The sequence below is a fragment of the Lepisma saccharinum genome, chromosome 8 (genome assembly GCF_977018435.1).
Source record: "Lepisma saccharinum chromosome 8, izLepSacc3.1, whole genome shotgun sequence".
Lineage (NCBI taxonomy): Eukaryota > Metazoa > Arthropoda > Insecta > Zygentoma > Lepismatidae > Lepisma > Lepisma saccharinum.
The window spans coordinates 50,001,060-50,021,974 of NC_139236.1; the positions used below are offsets into that span (position 1 = coordinate 50,001,060).

At 39.6% G+C, this 20,915-nt stretch overlaps 1 protein-coding gene across 6 annotated transcripts in view; it reads left to right on the plus strand.

The window, feature by feature from the left end:
• Window positions 1–20,915, plus strand: part of raskol (Ras GTPase-activating protein raskol) — a 648,601-nt gene that overhangs the window by 429,958 nt on the left and 197,728 nt on the right. For 2 of the 6 annotated variants that reach the window (XM_083126629.1, XM_083126632.1), the window contains one exon: window positions 17,828–17,926. The exons of the other annotated variants lie outside the window; for them this stretch is intronic. In XM_083126629.1, the coding sequence (XP_082982755.1) occupies window positions 17,828–17,926 (99 nt within the window). The remainder of the gene's footprint in view (window positions 1–17,827; window positions 17,927–20,915) is intronic. 6 annotated transcript variants of the gene reach the window in all.

Genomic DNA, 20,915 nt, shown 5'->3' on the forward strand with positions numbered 1-20,915 from the left:
GGTATGAAAAATTTCAAGACTCGAATCCAGAGCTTTCGTGATCGAGGTCGTGGGTCATACGTGGGATCCAAACACGTTTTGTCATCTAGTTTGTAGCGCACGTGCAAGTAATAGTCGGGTTTGCTGTTGGTCTTAATGCATGTAATTGAGGGCAAAGCAAATTCTCCAATTATGTGTTTTAATGTGCATTTTTTTTCTTCGCCGCATAATCAGTACTTATCATCGCGAGGCACAAGACGACAGTGGCGTTTCCAAGAAGGGGTTTTATGGGAGTCATATCTTCCTTTGACGTAGTTCGCTAAAGAGAACATCTAATGCAGGATAAGGTTGCAAAACATATAATTGACTCCGTAAAAATAGATAGAACCCCTCCTCCAAACAGAAATCATGTGAAGCCCAATGTTTTTGTATATCAGGTATTTTAGGTCGCTTTTCTTCCACTTTTGGCTGATCGCAACGATGAGGATGATTAGATGAAATTGGTGAAGGAACACTCGCAAGTTAAATTGCTCCCCTGTGCTTAGCACCACGCCATGAAGGTGTATAGGGGGTGCGGGGGTAACGCCCCACACTTTCTTGATCCGGTCGTGAGAGGGGGTGATGTGATCAGCATCACGCCCCTGACCGCCTTTACCCCCCAGGGTTTCCCCCAGGTACCCATGTTATTCGACGCTGGGTGGTCGCCGGGGCCGCTTCCAACGTTAGAAAAGTTCCCGATTTTTGAACCGGCCGGGGATCGAACCCGGTACATTTTTTTAAGGTAACCAAATATTGGTTTAAATGGGCGTAAAACAAATTATTGTTCACATTATTTTAATTATATCCACCATTGTTTAGGGTAACCACAATATTTGATCACAGTTACCAAATTAAGCTACAACTACCAAATTTTTTGTTTATGGTCACCAGAAAGCTTGACGAAACGTGTTTGTTCGTTGTAGTACATTATGTTGCCGACCCACACATCACTGATCGAAATATTAGTTGGATTCCAGTAAAACGTACTTGTATTTACATTTTCGTAGGTGACGTTGGCAACATTGATACTAGTAGTGCGCCAGTTGCCAAGTGGAAGCATTTATTGCAGAAGTGACAGATTTTTAAGGTATGGGAATTGTTCGGCACTTTTTCCCGTCGTAAAGAGCTAGTAGCGGAGCATGTTAAAAGGATGTTGGGGCACCTGAACAAAGGTAAAGAACATCACTTGGAGGCTGAAGATCCGAACGAGACAGGGCATTTCGTGATGTCCCGTTTCTTCGAATTTAAGAATCCATCTCGACAGACGTTCTCGTGAAACGGAGTCGGGATGGGATTATTGTAATCACGGGCTTTCCTCCATTCCCTCCATTGTCTGCGAAGCTGTTTTGTGATTTTTACAACCGTTGGCGGCAGACGTCACGCCAGTATCGGAAAGACACGACGCATCCATTTGAAGGCATGACTCGAACACTCGAACGTAATTGCAGGCCGCCTTGCACGCAACCGCTTGACCCACTCGTCCACGTGCACGCACGCATGCATGAATACGCAGGCACTGGACGCACACACACAAGGTTCTCTGGATACAAACTTTCTGAATAGACGAGACTCGCGCGGGGGAGGTGGGGAGGTAATTTGATTTCGACGTGGGTGATCCTGGTTTAATTCTTATGGAATTCGTGTGCACTATTCTCATGACTGAATAACTTAACCTAAAAACATATTTTAAATAAGCACAACTGCCAGCTTTAAGGCTTTTCCGAAGTGCCTTTAGTAATTGAGCCATAGTGGGAAAGAATGATAAACACCAAATATACGGTACACACAGAGCTCAAAATGTGCCAATTGACAGAAATAACGTATGTCTAGTGTGTTGACTCCATTAATGCATTAAACTGCTACTCGTTAACTTTTAGTGCATTAAAATAAACAGAGAAATGCATATGAAGGGTTCCTTGATCAGCTGCTGTTTCGTTGAATGCATCAAAAATGCACCTAACCTTGATTTGATGCATTTTGAATTCTGTGTAGGAAAAATATACCGGTAAAGATCTCCAGTCGGTGAGTGTGGAGGTAGAGCTCCACACACTCTCAATCTCGGCCATGTGTAGATAAATGATGTGGTCATCACTGCGCTGCGGCCGGCTTTACCAGAGCCACTTATACCATCCGCCTGGGGAATCGAACGTGGGCCGCCCTTTCCCTGATGATCGGTTGTACAGTCACCGGCATAAGAATTGGGACACCTAGATCCTGAAATACTCTGCTTCCCTGCAAGGCGTTATGTGTGTTCATTGCCGGTGACTGTACATATATATGCACACACACACACACACACAATTGTTAGGTTGGGGGAAAAAATCATCCTGTAAGTTCGTAACCTTATGGATGACACAGTACTAACAATCTTGAGACAAATTATAGTTCCTCCCTTTCCTGTAATTCGTATTTGTAAATATTTGGTTCACAAACCAATCTACCAGTGTTCAAAAGCCATTTGAACTCTTACGCCATCTATCGGATAATATTTCTTCTGCCACGTGGTCCGTTGCTTGGCAGTCACGGCATGGAGCTTCTAATGATAACCAGATGAACAGATACTGCAACCAGGTAAGGAGGTTACGGGAAACGAGATTTTCAACACGATTTTCAGCGGCGGGTTTTCTATCTTTAGTGCAGGCCCGTAGAAGCTAAAGATTTCATCGCCCCCTTGCGAGAATAGAATTTGGCGTCTCCGCCCTTGAGGCAAATTTGCAGTGTAATGTCAATAGGTAAGCTCACTTGCAAACATAGAACTGTTCTGCGACAAGAAGTTCTAAAGGCATATAAGCTATTTACAGTGTGTTGCTAGTACAGGGTGTCTCCAAAATAAGTCCAAAATTCTTGACGTTTTCTTGACCTTTTTCTGTTGTTTGTCTTAAGTTAAGGACCCCTATAGGCCTATAGGGCCTGTTAAGATGAAAACTAAAGCTGTTCATTAACAAGAGAATTATACTTGCTTCTATTAATACATCATGTAGAAATTAATGCTTTAGGCCTGGATGGGGAATAGCCAAATTACTTTATTTAATACTTATACAAATTGCATAAGAAAGAAAGCTGAACAAATCTTAACCACAACTCAATACAATTTTAGATTTCCAAATATTCATAATAACTGCCAGGGAAAGCGTAGACCTGAAAAATAATAAAGCAAGGCAGCTCTCAGTCCACTGTTCAAATTATAATCATTTTCCAGATTAGCGAGGTTCTGTCATCCGGACTCATAGACAGTATAATCCTCTGTGGGGATTCGTGTTGTGTCATCCACATATGTTTGAGATCGTTCCTTCATCAATCTCATTTTAGCACCAATCATCTTCATCTTTGCGATTAGCCAAAAGTGGCAGAAACAGAAAACTTAAATACAATACACTAAATAAATGAATCAATCCAATCAATCATTCATTGTGATTCTTGACACAAGTATAATTTCTTGATTTTAATAGTAGGTTTACATACAATTCTTACAGCATACAGATAATAGTTAATATCAATACAATAGCGTCTAACAGAACAGCATTGTAAACTTCATCAATTTTACATCATTCATCCATGTCACATGATCCAAAAGGGACAGACGACCGATGTGAAATGAGAAAAAATGAATCTATGCTTTTGTGTAAATGAGGCATGCTTTAAAAATAGTACAACTTTTCGCCTGATGATTGAATATGTACACGTACGTATATCTGTATCTATGCAGATGGAAGGTAATTTTCCTCATTTTCCTCATACAAATTGTTCCTTCCCGTATTGAAACTGGTAAATTCTGGTAATGCACTAGTTGTCTCGCTCCGAGGACTACGCAGTGTAACAAAGTCATCTGATTGACAAACAAGCGTGGGAGACACCCAGTACGGAAGGGGGGGAGGGGTGCAAGGACATGTTACGTACTTTTCCGTATCGTCCTTGAGTTCAGCAGCAGCATTGCAAAATGCTGTTTTTTTACTGGCTGCATTTCACTGTTGTTACTCGGTCATTTTTACCATATTTTTCCCCTCTGTGACAGTAGAGCCACCTGGTTTTCATCAGATGAAACTCAAGACTGCGGTTTTCGACGTAGAACGAGTCACCATATAAAAATGAAAGAGTCGTAAGAATTCAACAGGGCGTAAATACAATAGCTCTGTCTTTATTTTTATCTTTGGCCAGCCAACTGGCAAACGCTGCTCTCGATTTCATGTTTAACATATCATTCTCAGGTCTCCCTCGTGTTTAACACAACTTGACCTTTTTTGTCGTCTCCTGCCTTTGTCCTTTTGTAGTTTTGAATGTTCACTTTCTCTCATTTTTGTGACGTCGCGTCGTGGATATTTCATGTGTTGCGAAGACATCTTTTCATCGTTGTGCACGCAGTTGTGTGTGCGTTTCTTTGGTAGTTTCCTCGATTGGTTGGTTGATTTGGTGTTTTAACTCCACTTTATGCACAGTAAGGCTAATCGGAACTGGACCTACAGTTTAAAGTGGGATCCGAACCACTTGTGCCGTCCTCGAAACTTATCCACAAAACCGGTAAGGGAGCTCTGGTTCACCTACGATCCTAATCCCCGGATTTTGCTACGAACAGAATGTAGATAACAGAGAAATTAGGCAAGCGATATAATCTCGTTTTTCTCTGTTACTGCTTTTCCCTATTTCTATCTCATTTCAGTTCTTCCCTTTCTTGGTTTCCGCGTAGCCAAATGGTTAACGCTCTCACCTTTGGTGCGAGCTGTCCAGGGATCGATTCCCGGTGGTAGCGCCTAAAATTTCGGCTGAGGACATCTGGGAAGCTACTTGAAAAAGAAGTAGCGGGCTCCTGTCTCGAAAGCCATAAACAGCGGCGATGGGATTCGATGCACTGACCAAGCGTTACCCAATGAGAAAGCCGCTGTGGCAGGGTTGTTGCGCCATTATTTTTTTTAGTGGAATGGAATTTATTGTCCCCCCCCCCTTTCTTCTCCTCGAGACTTCCTTTCACCTCTCTATTTCGTTATCTTCTACCGTGCGTCCATTTCGATCTTCAGCCGAGAGATCGGGAGAAGCGTGGCGGGCGGCGCTGACGGAGATGCCGACATTTGCGGCCTGTAATGCCCGCTTATTTTTATGGACATATGCAGACATTTATATAAATATTGCAAAACGAGCACTAACCTGTGTTATAAGAGTACGGTTTTAATTTTAGTAGCTTAGTGGCTCTATGTGCCGATGATTTTGACACGCCCACCTCTTGTGAAACACGGCGTAGAGGTTTGTTTGGAGAACGTTTTAACGCTACACCAATATAATCAAGTTTTGCTTCGGTTAGAATCCGTCGTTTTTGCTTAGGTGTTTTAAAATTTAACGATCGAGTTTCTCGTAATTTAAGGACAAGATGTCTAACCGTATCTATGTGTGTAGTTGAAACGCCTGGAAATTTCTTACAAATTGCCTACACGTTTCGACACGAGTCTGTTTTCACGTACGTGTCATACATAAAAAATCTTTGTTCTAACGTGAACCTTGCGGCTGGCATTCCAATCGTCTCACTGACACAACACACATATACAATGCAATAACACAAACAAGTAACTGCAAGTAACCAAGAATAACACTCTTGCGCACAGTACGAAATTAACACGCTCTTGGTTTACATTGCTCGCCACTATATTCACAACTCTGTGTTCATCTAGTCGCGAAGGAACAAAAAAACTCGAGCTCGGATATTTCGGATTGCAAGGAAGCTCACGAAAACGATTGACTTTTAACGGTTTCGTCTGCAGCGTAATCTTGATACAGTGTTGCACATTCGAAACCTCCAAACGATTCCCATGTCCACAAAACTCTTTCAAGGATATCAACTTAAGCAGGACGTTACTGGTCAAAACTATGATTAAAATTCTTTATTATCTGTGGCTCTTAACATCGTTGTTTCTATAGCGTATTTATTTGTGTATATAAGAGCAGAACTTGGATGAATTACAGAAGAACTTTTGCGTGTTATAACACAGGTTAGTGCTCGTTTTGCAATATTTATATAAATGTCTGCATATGTCTATAAAAATAAGCGGGCATTACAGGCCGCAAATGTCGGCATCTCCGTCAGCGCCGGCCGCCACGCTTCTCCCGATCTCTCGGCTGAAGATCGAAATGAACGCACTGTAGTTCTTTCATTCCTTCTCTAGGATAATACACTAGTCCCGTGCTAAGTTCTTGTCTGGCCTTTCAGAAATCATTGGGTTAGAAAATGAATTCGTTACCACGTCCAAGTGTTTGGTATTCTGTCATACCGTAATTGATCGCAAACACGAATGGTTACGAATTATATATTTCTGTGTGTATTGTGATGTGATGTCAAGGAAAGGCTGAAAAGGCTACATGTTGCATTCATCTTAGCTATAGCTTGCCAGCGAGCCTACACCCATATATGTCAGAGTGCGCTAAGTTAAATCTGCGCAGAAAGATGCTCAGTAAACAGCAGTGTCTGAAACTGGCGAATGGCAGCGTTGAGTGGGTGGGGCTTCCCGTATGATGTCAGTATCAGTACTCGCACCGAATTTCTATCAGAAACATGAAATCTTGCACTAAAAGTGAGCGGGGCTGTATAATTTTGATGCTTACCATCTTGAACTGAGAAAAAGCTATATATTCCTAACGATGTATGTTCTCGGGGGACAATGCAAGCAGGCAGTGCAGTTCTACTTGAAGCTTTTGCATTGTTCCTAAGCTAAGACCTGATCGGAGGAGTAGTTTGCACGTACTTCGTTCTCCGTGATTATGCAGCTGCATTCCAAGACGCGAGAAAGTTTGCCACGTACTCTGATACGTGATGCTTAACTTGGGTTCATCACCTAAGTACCCTTTCCTTCTTTGACTTTGTGGTTATCGCTAGCCATTTCCAGTCGGATCGTACGTAGTTTCTTGTGTGTTTTTTTTTCATGTAAAACTGTCCCCTGTGCATTACACCGTGCCATGAAAGCACATAGAGGATGTGATGAGCACCAGGCTCCGACCGCCCATAGTCCCCTCCAACCACGGTTACCCCTCAAGTACCTATTTAATTTAGGCTTGGCGAGCCCTACGGCTGGGGACATTGATAATTCCCACCTGAGATTATCCACCTCGGGAATCGAACTGAGTCTCTCGCCTGACAGTCAGACGCCCTACCGACTGAACCACTGCTGCAGCTTCTTGATTAAAAAATGACTATCCAGACATTCAAGTGTTTAAGTATTGCCTGTCATAGTTTCTATAGTTGTCACTAGATGTCAATTCAAAAGTACTAAGGAAGCTGCGAAATAGAACAACTGCAACCATAAAATTTTACATTGAAATTTCTACCCTAAGTATTGAAACCGTAAAAATACGCATTGTGCATTTCAAATAGACAGTGTAGTTTGCAAAATTGGTATTGAAATAGTAAAATAAACACTAAACCTTATAATTAAAATATAAAAAGAAGGTGCTATGAGGAAAGAGAAGACTGCGCAGAAGAGAATGAAGATTGTTGTTAACAAGATCAAGAAAATAAACCTGTGAAATATATATTTTTGTAAAAAATCCGGATATTGAAAGTTATAGATGGCCATAAATGAAGCGTGACAGAAATTGCTTGAAATGCAAGTAATTTATGATGATGATTGACAGGGGCGTAACCAGGATATATTTTCGGGAGGGGCCCAACCTTCCCTTACAAAATAGTGTGTTTGAAAATTGTTAGGAACAAATATTAAAATAAGAATTTCCCATGTATACGAAATTTCGTTCATAGAATACTTCTTATGCCAGAACGTTACTGAAAACTTACGATTCTTGTAGTGTTCTTCAAAGGATATGCCAAATGTTATAATTTGAGAGAATTGTTTTCAGAAATCGCATGAACTACTATTCTGCATTTGCATTATTTTGCGGCTTAATGTGAATGAAAAGTGCGTTTAGTACGACAATTCGTGGGGCAAAGAGCTAACTTTCTTCGGAGGAATTAACATTTGCTGAGAGTTTGTAACATTATATGGCTTTACAAGAAAACAATTGTCAATTAGCACACGTTTATCTCATTTTGGAATTCAGCACCCCAAATTCTGCGTTTACTTTCGGAATTATTTCATTGTAACTTGGGTGGGGGGCCACTGATGCTTGATCATGAAAGATGCATCTACAGACAGTCATGCTTGCATCGTCATCAGGGGCGTATATTCTAGGGTAGTTAGACTATCTGCGAAGACTGAAGTCTATAGAATAAGATACAGGAGAAAAATCGATCACAAATTCTAAATAATGTTATTCATATCAGTGAGATGATGATGCTGATTCTGGAGTTGGCAACCTGATTTCCTATGAGTTGGCAACCTGATTTCCTATGAGTTGGCAATCTGATTTCTTAGGAGTTGGCAACCTGATTTCCTATGAGTTGGCAACCTGATTTCCTATGAGTTGGCAACCTGATTTCCTAGGAGTTGGCAACCTGATTTCTTAGGAGTTGGTAAATTTATTTCTATTCATAGCCTAGGACCACGTGACATAGTGAGATAGCCCGGACATTGGACTCAGGATACGCCACTGATCGTCATGCCGTGCAGAATCTGCCTTCTGCAACATATACACCACCCAGTACGAGATGTTGCAGTGATCACATTTCTTTAGAGTCAGCACTTTTGCTATCACTGCTGGTGTAACGATTCGCCATTTGCTGAATTTCACAGTCACCTGATTCCTTCTGCTGATTCCTCGAATTGACGGCGTGTCTGAACATTGCAACCTCACGCGCGCCGGCCATGTTATCCTCACATGTTCACGCAGTACGTGTTCTCTAAGCATTCGAAAAACTGCAAGAATTCATAAACGTACTATAGAATGAGGACGTAAATATTGAGTCGATGACGAATGGAGATGCAGTTAAGATGCTCCTGCATTTTTTGTACCCGAGACTGACACTTGCACTATGCGGCAAGGTTAATCCCGACGAAAGAAACAAAAGGCAAACGCCTATCCTGTGGTCGAGACACTAACTTGGAACCTTCTAAGACGAGATCGTCATCTTCTCGCCACTGTTTTCATCCAATTTCTGCAACCGAACCCTATACGTCAACCTTGATATTCTAGGGATATGTATTTTACGATAATGCAAGAAGTAATTCATTATGAGTTTTATGACTATAGAATTTAGTAACTGAAAAGGTTCTGGTACGCTGAAAGAAAACGAACACTTGTGTTAAAGCGACACAGGCAAGCTACCAGGTCAACATCACATTTAGTCAACGTTTAACCTCAATAATGTTAAACTAATGTTGATTGCTACAACCATTTATCTGTGCTATTTTAACACCACTGAGATTAGACGTTTATCAAAATGTGTGGATCTCCTAGGATCACTGCCTTTTTTTTCAGTGTACACCGATTTTTTCCCCTTAGAATCTCAGCCTCAGAGCGAGTCGAAGTGTCATAGTAGTCGAATCATCTCGAGCGGTTTCTAGTGTTTGCACACGTCATCTACACCGAACACCAATCCCTTTCCTTCCCGCCAACGCTCTCCGCGCTGCTAGGCTCGCTAACTAGCCTCGCAAGGCTAAAAATATACAAATCCAACGTCGTGCTACATTGTTTTCGCGCTCTTATGTAAGATTTTCCTTTCTTTCTCGTCGCATTTCTTGCGCTTCGAGTGTTGTTCTAAGTCAAAGCCATGAGGATCTTTAAAATTCCTGTGCAAAGCCGAGCAAAGCGTCAGGTCTACCCAAAATCGGTAGCGAAGATCCGTCTCTGGGGTTGTAACATTAGTTTTAAAGGGTTGTAATGCTTTCGCTTATGGCCCCAATCTGACATTTTACCCCTTCTCAGCTGTTGCTTGTGTAGCTGCTTGGAGAAAAGAGGTAACGGGAAATCCAAGGAAAACGACGAAGGCGCTATTTTTGTACTGTGGAACGTTCGGGTATTTGTTTTGCTAAAGGTAACAAAAGGATTCTGAAGTTAATGATGCGTAGGCTTCTATGGCAGGACTAGTTCAAGCGCGCTATAAGATTTATCAACAGTCATGTAGCTACAGAACTATGGGATGGAAGTAGGTTTATAGAGGCCAATATAATGTGTTTATGTAACGAGGGAGAGTGAAATGATTATCTTAATTTCTGTTTGTTTGCTGATTTACATGTATTTTCAAGCGTAAGTTAGTGCCTGTATACCTCAAGAAGAAGAATATTTGGGATGCACGTGCTGTCAATGAGCTATTGCGAAGGTCTTTGCACCAATCTGTTGAACTTCCTCCTCCATTCGTGAACTTGCTGGTGTACTAAGCATGGATTGAGATATTGAATTTCCATTTGCTGGAGAAGATATAAGTTTTAGGCTTTCAAACGGCAAGAAACTGCTGGAAGTATATGAGGGAGGCGCCATCTTTAAAATGGCGCTTCGAAGCTCTCATGATCAGTGTTGCAGCCTAGTATGAAATGTTAATTGGACATTATCCATTGTCTAGTGCTTTTTACTAATACTTATTCTGATACTGTGTTTCGAGAGCACCTCTTCTCTCGTTTTCGTGCGAAACTTATTGTGCCGGTGTTGGGGATCGAACCTACAACACACCTTTTAACTCTTCCTCGTAAATTACGTCCATACAGGCATTGGTTTATATGTTTTATGTATGTACTCATAATTTGATAAGTCTTTAGTTTTACAATAATACTTACCACACACACGCTTTTGTGAAAATTTATGAGTTTTGGGGTGTATTACTGTTAGATAGTTGCCATTTTTCTGAAGTTAAGCCTGGTTTACATTGGCCGAGTAGACGGGAGAGTAGCTGGAGCGGGTAGGGTAAAGCGAGCTACTCTCCTCGTGGAAACAAGTCGGGAGAGTACTGGAGCCAGTACTTGCTCCAATAGTCAGGACAGTCCCGAGTTGCTTCCTCCCCCATCGATTTTTTTTAACTCGCGCGTAAACTCGACATACCACTCGATCAAACGTTTTCTGAGGAGAATATACATTCTTTGTTGTGGTAGAGTGTTATGAATTTTGCTTATTAATTGTTATTGTATTTAAAAAAAATCAACCATGAATAGGAGGTGATCCAAGTCCGACAACACAAAGTTTATATTGATTGAGTTGGTGTTTTAAGTCCACTTTATGCACAGTAAGGCAAAAGAGAGAGAGAAATGTTTCCCTTTTTCTCCCAAGAAGAAAAGGAAAAAGAAGGAGAAAGGAAAGAGGGGAAGAAATCGCCCCCCCTTCTCTCTCTCTCTCAGAGAGAGAGAGAGAGAGAGAGATAGAGAAAGAAAAAGGACAGAAGCTTTCTCTCCCTCTCTCTATATCTTTTCTTTCCTTCTTTCTTCTCTCTCTGGCTTCTTCTTCTTTTCTTCCGAACTTCCCCTCTTCTTCCTTCTCTTTCTCCTTCCCCCTTTCACGCTACCTTCTCCTTTCTCTCTCGGGAGGGGGGCAGGAGAGACATCTTCTTTCTTCCTTCTGCCTTCTTCTTTTTCTCTCTTCCTCTTTCCTTCTGCTTTTTTCTTTTTTTTCTCTTTTCTTTTTTTTCTCTTTTCTTCTTCCTCCTTCCACACTAAAGAAGAAAGGAGAGAAGGAAAGATACCTTTCTTCCTTTTCCATCTCTCTCTCTCTCTCTCTCTCTCTCTCTCTCTCTCTCTGCTACCTGCTTATGTATGCCCCACGTTAGGAGCGCCACTAATGCTACGCCCCTTGTGGGTACGTACTTACATGTTAATTTACCACGGCTACAGATATCTTAATCTCAGGGGATAGGTTCTTTGTTTGAGAATTCCAAATAAGAAAGCGTTTTATAGCCAAGAGGATATAGTTAAATGCGGATCTATATTCTGAGAACTATACAAAATACAGAGAAAAATATATAGCGACATTGAAATATATAGAAAATTTACATCGGTTACATTCTTCTTGAAAGGAAATCTTCTTCTTTCTCTTCGTAATTATGGAAAGGCTTCTTCTTCTTTTCTTCTTTGATTATGGAAAAGGCTTCTTCTTCTTTTCTTCTTTGATTATGGAAAAGGCTTCTTCTTCTTTTCCTTTTGATTATCGAATAGGCTTCTTCTTCTTTTGATTATAGAAATAAGCTTCTTCTTCTTTGATTATGGAAAAGACTTATTTTATTATTTCTTCTATATATAAGAAATCTAGTTTCGTCGTCTCGCTTCCTTTTCTTTATGCCCTATATATGTTTTCTTTCCCTTTCCCCCGTTTCTTTGGCAAACGATACAAGCTATACTTATATAAAGGAGTAGGGTCGACTAAACTGACACTAGCGCCACCTCCTATGTAACGACCAAAGGGGAATAACCAGGATCGCTAATAACAAGCGCTGCCAATGGCCCAGTGCGATTAAAAAAGAAGCGCAACCGTAAAGTGCTTCGGGGCGTCTAATTGACCACAGCGCCACCGGGAACGGACAAATACAAAAGCTGACGATGTTCTCCTCGTCAGAGAATCAAAAAGAAATTGAGATACATTTCTGAATTCATTTGCTCGCTTAATAAATTTCCTAAGCGTTTCATATGCGGCTATATTCTTAATTATTTTAAATTACTATATACATCATTCTATTTACTTCTATTATAGTATTTTAACTCTTCTTTTATATATTTCTCAATTTACTATAATATATATAATCCCTCTTCTCCGCTTCAAGTTTTTACAATTTGCTCTTCTCCTCTTTATATGGCGTGCTGCCATCTATCGTCGCTTTCGTGAAATTTCTTCCTTGCAACTTTCATTGTGTCATCGAAACTGGCACGTGACATCTCTTTACCTTCTTTCCTCCCTCCCTCTCAGCTCTTTTTCTCCTTCTTCTTTTTGAGAGGAGGGGGGATGCCACCTTTTCTCCCCCCCCTCTCTCTCTCTCTCTCTCTCTCTCTCTCTCTCTATCTCATAAGAAGAAAAAGAAGAAAATCGTAAGGCTAATCGGGACTAGACCTACTGTTTAAAGTGGGATCCGAACCTAGGGTGACCAGATATTTGTTGACCAAAAAGAGTATAGTCTATAGGTTGAAGGTGCGCATACATTTTGCTCTTTCACGGTATCCGCAAAAATTCCGAGCGACTTCTTAGTCTAATTATCCTGGAAATTATGCAAAATTAAAACTTCCTTTTTATTTTACACTAATTTTACACAAAAAACTATATTTTGTGACTACATAATATCTATTGTGATATTCTGATGCAATTCTTGAATACTCTAAAGCAAATTTCTTGGTACGTTGATGCATATAATTGACCAATATTGATCAATATTTTGATTTTAATTATTGCAATTTTCAAGTATCGGCATCGGTATCTTTGGGAATCTGTAAGAGTATCGGCATCGTTATCGGTATCGGCTCAGCCATAATCATTATCATTAAATTCCAATGAATTTGAAATATGTTTTGCTTGTTGATGGAATATGAAAATGACTCTTGAAATTGTTCTTAGGAAATTCTTGAGTCAAGGAGTAAATACTTCAGTTCGTTAACATCTTGACGTTTTCCGTTCTGTGGATTTTAAGGCATTTTTACGCGTAAAATAATTAATGAAATTAAATAGCAAGGAAAGAGTATATTTGGGGATTTTTGAAAATTGAAAAGAGTATAGAGTATATGAACCTCTAAAAGAGTATAATACTCTTAAAAAGAGTATGTCTGGTCACCCTACCGAACCACTATGTGCCATCACCGGGTATCGAACCCGGGACCCCCTTGATTACAAGGCGACGACGCTACCACTGCGCCATCGGGAAGGCCTACAAAGTTTATAAAACTGTACCGTGAATATGAGTGTCCTTGGAATTTGTGTCGATTATACCTAGGTAGGAACAAACAAAAGAAACTACTGGCGTATGAAACAATAACTATCCCACTTTGCTGGAGTCTAGTAGAGAGTGTGTAAACAGCTACTCGCCATAGAAAGGTCGAGTCGAGCAGACAGGCCAGTAACTCTCCCGCTCACTCGACCAATGTAAACTAGCCATTACAGTGTGTGTATCAACTGATATTCGACATTCAGTCCCTAGCTTGTAGAGGAAACCCCCTCCTACCTGTCAGTGGTCTTCTACAAGACAATATCGCACGGTATTAAGCACCGTTTCCTGGACTGCATTGTAGGTCTCGTGTACCGATGGTTATCGCTTGTTTTCTGTTTCCACCGTACTTGACCCCTTTCAGACATAATCTTAAGGTTTCAACCTCCGCTGTGTCCTGTTTCAAGGTGAGAGTCGTTGTGTTCGTATCAGCTCTTCCTCATTTTCCGTTCCCATAAGAAAAAGGAAATAAAATAAGGAACAAAACACACTGTTTTTTTTAAAATCTAAAATTCTGCTTCTCTGGTGTGACTCTTTGCGTGTGCAGAGGCGTCGCCAGCAGTAGGGCGACGGTGGGCACTAGCCAATCATATAACGAATTTGTTACAAAGTACGGTAGCCATGTTGTAGCCATGATCTCCCTCCTGAAAAAAAAATGCCTATCGATGCTACAGAGGTCTCCCAGATGGCGCAGTAGTAGCCATTTTAGTTAGTATTTACTTCACTTTTTGCGCCCCTTTTGGCTAATTTGCGACGATGGGGATGAGTGATGATATGATGAAATTGATGAATGGACACTCACAAACATCCATTCCGAGGCCGGGATTCGAACCCGTGACCCCTGGCGACCATAATTGGTGTTAACAGCAACACACAATCGAGTGTTCAAGGTCACCATGCATACTTGGTGCTGTTCGGTAGCCAAAGGTGTGACAAGAAAACAAAGATGGCGCTGGACAATGCTAATTTGACATTAACACCAAAAGCAGTGTTCTGCTATATCAGATCCGAGTATTTGTTACATCGTTCTTGATGTTATTACCTTCCACATTTTTTTACAGTATACTTCAAATTAGATTAATTTAAACATGTGCGTTTAATAGCGTGACAGACCTCCCTTCTGTAAAAATCCCTTCATGCAACATTATACTTGAACAAAATGTTTGCGTTCTAGATGCTTTTTTTTTCGATCGAGATTTGGTATGTATTCATTTATGATATTTCGTAAAAGAAATTTGGATGTTCTGGGTTACCACTTGCCAGAAATTCGGCAGTCTTGTATATTATTTTTTCTTATTTTCTTATTAGCATGGGGCAGCCCCCTTAATTTGTGTGTCGTCATTATATCATTCGCCTGTTCAAGTTTTCTTGTATTATTCGCCTGTTCACGTTTTCTTGTATTATTCGAGTCCGAATTGAGGTATAAAATAATGTGCCTGCAGGAGTTTGCGTAAACACGTACTTAGGAGGATTCAAATAGTGGATAAACATATCTGCTAGACACGTAACTAATTTAATCCTTTTCTGCTACTGAGTTAATTCCTCGCTTTTCCTCTCCCCCTTCCTCTGTTCTCTTTCAAGTTTGCCTTGGATCTAACTCGCCACTGGCTTTAGCAGACGCTTTAGTCTTGGCGCTAATTCCAGCAGCAACTTTCTGAAACTCGTTGGACGACCACATCACTAAGTACAACGCTTTGCCAACAGGTGGCAGGGAACGCGAGCGAGAGTTGTGTTTGGGACATGGATCGGTAGGATTCGCTTTGGATTGAAACAGTTTATTTTAAAAAAAATATATGCCATTAATCTTTCTTCGCATTGTTTGTATTGACTGTTCAAGATTTTTTCCACATTAGATACTGTGCTAAACGTACGTTCCCAGAAATAAAAACGAGCATAGTAACGTGAATTTTGTCCCGTGCAGTTTAGAAAATCTTCGCTAGATGGCAGAGGCGTTCTGTGATATACACTTCATTCTTGAGTTGCTGTGAACTTGGGTGCTTCGCAAATTGTGAAACAAAGTTTAATTAATTCTTCTTGAGCAGATAAGGAAATGTAGTTTGTATGGGAGTGGTGCACATTTTGCGAAACTTATCTTTCAGTATATATTGATGCTTAAAACTGAAATTGCAAAATACTTTAATTTTTGATCTGGCTTTGTAAAAATGGTGAGCGATTGATTAATAATTTAGAATGGACACAGTTGGGTTGTATCTTATAAATATATTTATTTGGTGATGAGTACGGCTAGGATTTTTATAACCTAAAAGTCACTAAAATATGCAAAATAAAAAATGCTCTTGTGACCTAAAATTTAAAAAAAAATATGCACTATAATTTGAAAAATATGCCCTTACAACTGAACTGTTTCAAACATCAATATTTATAATAACATATCGTCCATTGAGAATGCAAATGTTCTATCTCCAAATTGTAAACAAATCGAGATATTTTGGCTGTGATCTATTTAGGATGTAATTGTTTCATCTCTGCAATTGTCTGATGCCTATACATACAACCAATATTGATATATTGAGTCTTTTTGGTTCACGTGCAGAATTTAGAAACATCCACGTAAACTTCAACAGCCAATGAAACCTTACGACAATTTCCAGAATCAACTACAAGCGCCATCTGAGTATGAGATAAACCAATTGCATTCTAACCTCAGTGACTTGTGGGACATGCTTAACAATGGTAGTGGTCTTCGAGTCTTACTTTTTTTGTTAACAGACAAGAATTTTGAATAATCTTGGATTCAAAGTAGTTGATTGATTTTCCAAAATATGAATTATTTATTTTACTTTGCTACCGAATGAAAAATTTATAATGAAATTGATTCATCTCAATCTCGTTTTCAGAATGCAGTGTTATATCTGGTAGATAGAACATTGCCACTCTCAAATCATATGGTGTTGCGTGCAATTGTTCTATCTGAAATTTCAATTATTAATTATAGCATAAATACTACTTATTTTTAGAGAGGCTTCAATATATCAGCCTTTGTAATGGCACAAACTTCCAGCACAATCGTGACAAAGGTCCAATAAATATATCATGTCAAACTTTAAATGGCTCTCCTGAAAAAATGAAAATTTTGACATAGAACATTTACATTCTCAGTGGACGATATTATGCTGAGATATTTTCACTTTATGAGCCCTGAGTTGCAATGTTGGATGAATACTTTCTGTAAATAAATACATAGTTCCTTTCTTTCCATTAGAGAAGGAGACCGGCTTTCACAATTTTTCAGGAAATAAACTGGCTTGTGTAATTGTAAAAAATTCAACAACTTGAGTGAACATGGGAGTAAGAACGAATCCACTTCGAAAATGTCTGTATATTCCTTGAAACAGCAAAAATATGCTGAATATGACAAAAAATGTATCAAAATACACGTAAAAATGGCCAAATATACCCTTAAAAAGCACCGTAATTTAATTAGTTTCTTCGTAATATGAATTTCTATATATTTATGGAAGGTATTAATTACCCTTACCAAAAAAAAAAAAATATGCTAAGTCATGAAAATCCTAGCCGATCTTATAGGAATAGAGCATACGTGATGAAGCTTCAACGTAGCTTTCTTTTATATTGAAGTTATGGAACCTGATGTTATGAGCTGTACAGCTACGACTAATATATTAATGGGCAAAATAACACCGGAACAAACACATGAATGAACTATTTCCCAGAAGTCACGTGGTTTTGTTTAGCTTAACCTCTTTCTTACAGTGGATAGAGTATAGGTTTACTGATTTGCGTAATGATAAGATGTTACTTGCTTGACAATGAGTAGTAGTTCTGCTATTTTGAATATATTTTTGATTGTTTTCTAATGTTGTATCTTAGTTATGTTTTAAAGTTATTATTCACTTCTTAATTTTGTTTTAGCAGTGTTATAATTGTTAATACCTACCATTAAGAGGGGTTTTCCCACTTGATTGACCTGTTAACACTGTTGCACATCGTGAAATAACCATATCTCTACATTCCAGCCGTAAATATGTTTTTATTGAATCTTTTTTCCTAATTCTATGTTTGTTTCCGTTTCAGGTGAGTTGAAATCTCTATCTTTACCTCGAGCATTTAGTAACATTAAAGATGATGATGACGACGATGATAACAGTAATTCTGAAGCTGCTGCTGAAAGTGGTAAGTAAATGATTCAAGTAATCTTACTGTTGTTCTCCTTTGAAAGATCCTTCCGGTACGGTGATAAGTAAACTTCATATTGTGTACTCGAGACTACATCTGTGGGCGAAAATGTCCAATGTCATTCTTAAATAGTAGTTGCCAGTGTCGAAGGTTTGCTTTGGAAATATATAGATGGCAGTGTAAGCACCATTTTTTGCATACACTGTTAACCCTTAATGTTTCTGTTCAGTTCGTAGAAAGTCAGTCTTATTCCGTGTTCAATTATTACCCATGAGATTTTAATTTCGAAAATTAGTGAGTACTATTTTTGGAAAGCACTGAAAAGCATCAATTGAGGAAATCGACACTATAATTTCAACGAATTCGATGTTACATGTTGAACTGTGCCAAAAAATGTATCAACTTTCATTCGATTCATTTCTAGTTCTCTCTCCATATGTGCCGGAGCATAGTAACTGCCAAATACTCCTGCCAAACTCTTGAAGGTGGCACTTCCATTCTCTCCCACTCCATGTCTTCACTATACTTACTGTAACTTAAAACACTTTAAATTTAGCCAAGAATGAAATTATATGTACAGTAACCGGCAATGCAAATGGGACACCTGCATCCTGAAATACTGGCTTCACAGCAAGGGTGTTGCCTAACTCAACGGTAGTGGTAGACGTTGCCATTGAAAATTTGTTATTAAAATCCACTTTACCCCTTAGAGTTAGGCTACACACATACCGCCTTTCAGGGAAGCCAGCATTTCAGGATCTAGGTGTCCCTATTTTTATTGTCGCTGACTGTACACCATACATCTCTGCTTCCCGGGTATATGCATTGGCGGATTGAGCGGGAGGGGCACGAGAGAAGCGTGCCCCTTCCAAAATTGAGGACTACGTATTATATAAAGAATTTAAAGCAGTGCGTTACAACGAACAATCATTTTTGGACGGTAAAAGAATAAAACAAAGTTTATCCGAAATACAGTAATCGGTACTAGTGTACTAGGAAACACTAGATTAAGTCGACAACAGATATTCTAGGTCAACTATTTCCCATGTTTATGGCAGTTACGCCCAAGGAAGTGAATTCTCGAGCATATCCCTTTCTGTAACCATTGTTAAACCAAATAACGTTGAACTACTTCTGTTTCACAAAAATGTACTAATGTTATCACACCTTGTAATCAAAATGTCCTTGGTTCGTTTCCTAGTGGAAATTCGAAGTCCATTTAGTTTATCTGATCACAAATTGGACTTCACCCTAGCTTACCCGTGCCTACGTGAAACTTACTTACCCGAGGGGGGGGGGGTCACATGGGCCCACAATTTTTTTATCATTAGATTTCAAGAAACAATTTTCTTATTGATTCGCTGCTTCCTTTGTTGGTTATATATGTGCAGTTATTTATTAATTATGATCATTACGAAAATTACAAACATTAACAACCTAATAATCACATATTTTACCATTTACTAAAACTCGCAAAAACCATAGTATTTTTTCATTGATGCTTTTTTCTTTAAAGAGGAGTATGTAGTTGTTCATTAATTATAATAATAACCAACCAATTGTACACTCTCACTGGCTTGAGTTTATCGAATAACACGCATTCGAAGATGGCGCCTGATAGGCACACCTAGTACATTTTGCGTCCTATTTACATTGCGTTTATGTTTTTATGAAGATAAATAATGCAGAAATATTGAGAACACCCTAGGTAACAATGTAAATTATTTATTTTTTTGTACAAAAAAATTTCACAGCTGAGAAATCTGAAAAATAGGCATGATGGACTTGACAGCCCCTCCTGGGGTAAGCTAGGGTTAAAACAGGCTGCGTTAACAAGGAGAAAAATTAGCACGATTACGATGTGTAGCTGTATGCTTATAGCATAATCTGTGCACCTCCCAGAAAAAAAATATTCTAGATCCGCCTGTGGGCATATGCATATGTGTCTGGTGTGTGTTCATGCCATGCATGACTTTCTGCTGTTTGAAGGAACACGTTGGAAACTCGCCAAGGTCAAAGAGTCACCGTGCGGAACACGTCATACAGGCAGAATGTGTTACGCCCCCCTTCCCCCCTTCACCAAAGTTCTCCTTCCTTTTAGCGAAGACGTGTCTCCTCTTTATACAAGATCTAGGACTGGACTGGGAGGGATTCACTGTCACCGTTTCGTGCAGCTCCAAAAAAAAGAGCTCATTTGCCATGCATAATTAACCGTTATGAGGAATGCGTCGCTGTGTGTACCTCAGAGACGATGTTGACATCAGTGTTGCAAGATCTCAGCATTATAAGTAAGGGTCGGAAGTTGCTCTGCTATTACATACTTGTTATTCGTCGTCGCCTTGTAATCAAAGGTGGAGGTTGTTCGGGTCCCACTTTAAACTGTAGGTCCAGTCCCGACTAGCCTTTCTGTTCATAAAGTGGACTTAAAACAAATTCAAAACTCAAAATTTAACAAAACATGAGATATTATTGTTGTAAAGATACAATTTGAATCTACTTCTGGTACCCACGCTTTAGCTCTTCATTGCTAAATATGGAAAATAATAAATTTCTGAAACCTCCCTTATTCCTTTGCATTTTCTTTAATCAGGACATTGGATGTGCCGTTTTCTGGTTCATCAACTGCTGCATCACTCATTCCCATTGCCGCGATTCACTTAGAAGGCTTAAAGCAGCGACACAAAACAATAAGAACAGAAGTATGATGACAATATGCAAGAATACAGTAAATGTTTACCATGCGTACCCTGTGTACACTGTACAGCCACCGGCAATAAAATGGTACACCTAGATCCTGAAATACTCTCTTCCCTGCAAGACGTTATGCGTGTTGCCTAACTCTAGTATTTCAGGATCTAGGTGTCGCATTTTTATTCCGGTGACTGTACATTCCTCCAGGCGTTTCCATCTGGTGATTCTAACGCCGTAAGGGTCAATTTAGCACAAAAAATAACCATAAATTGGGCTTTAAGGGAGCCTGTTAGGT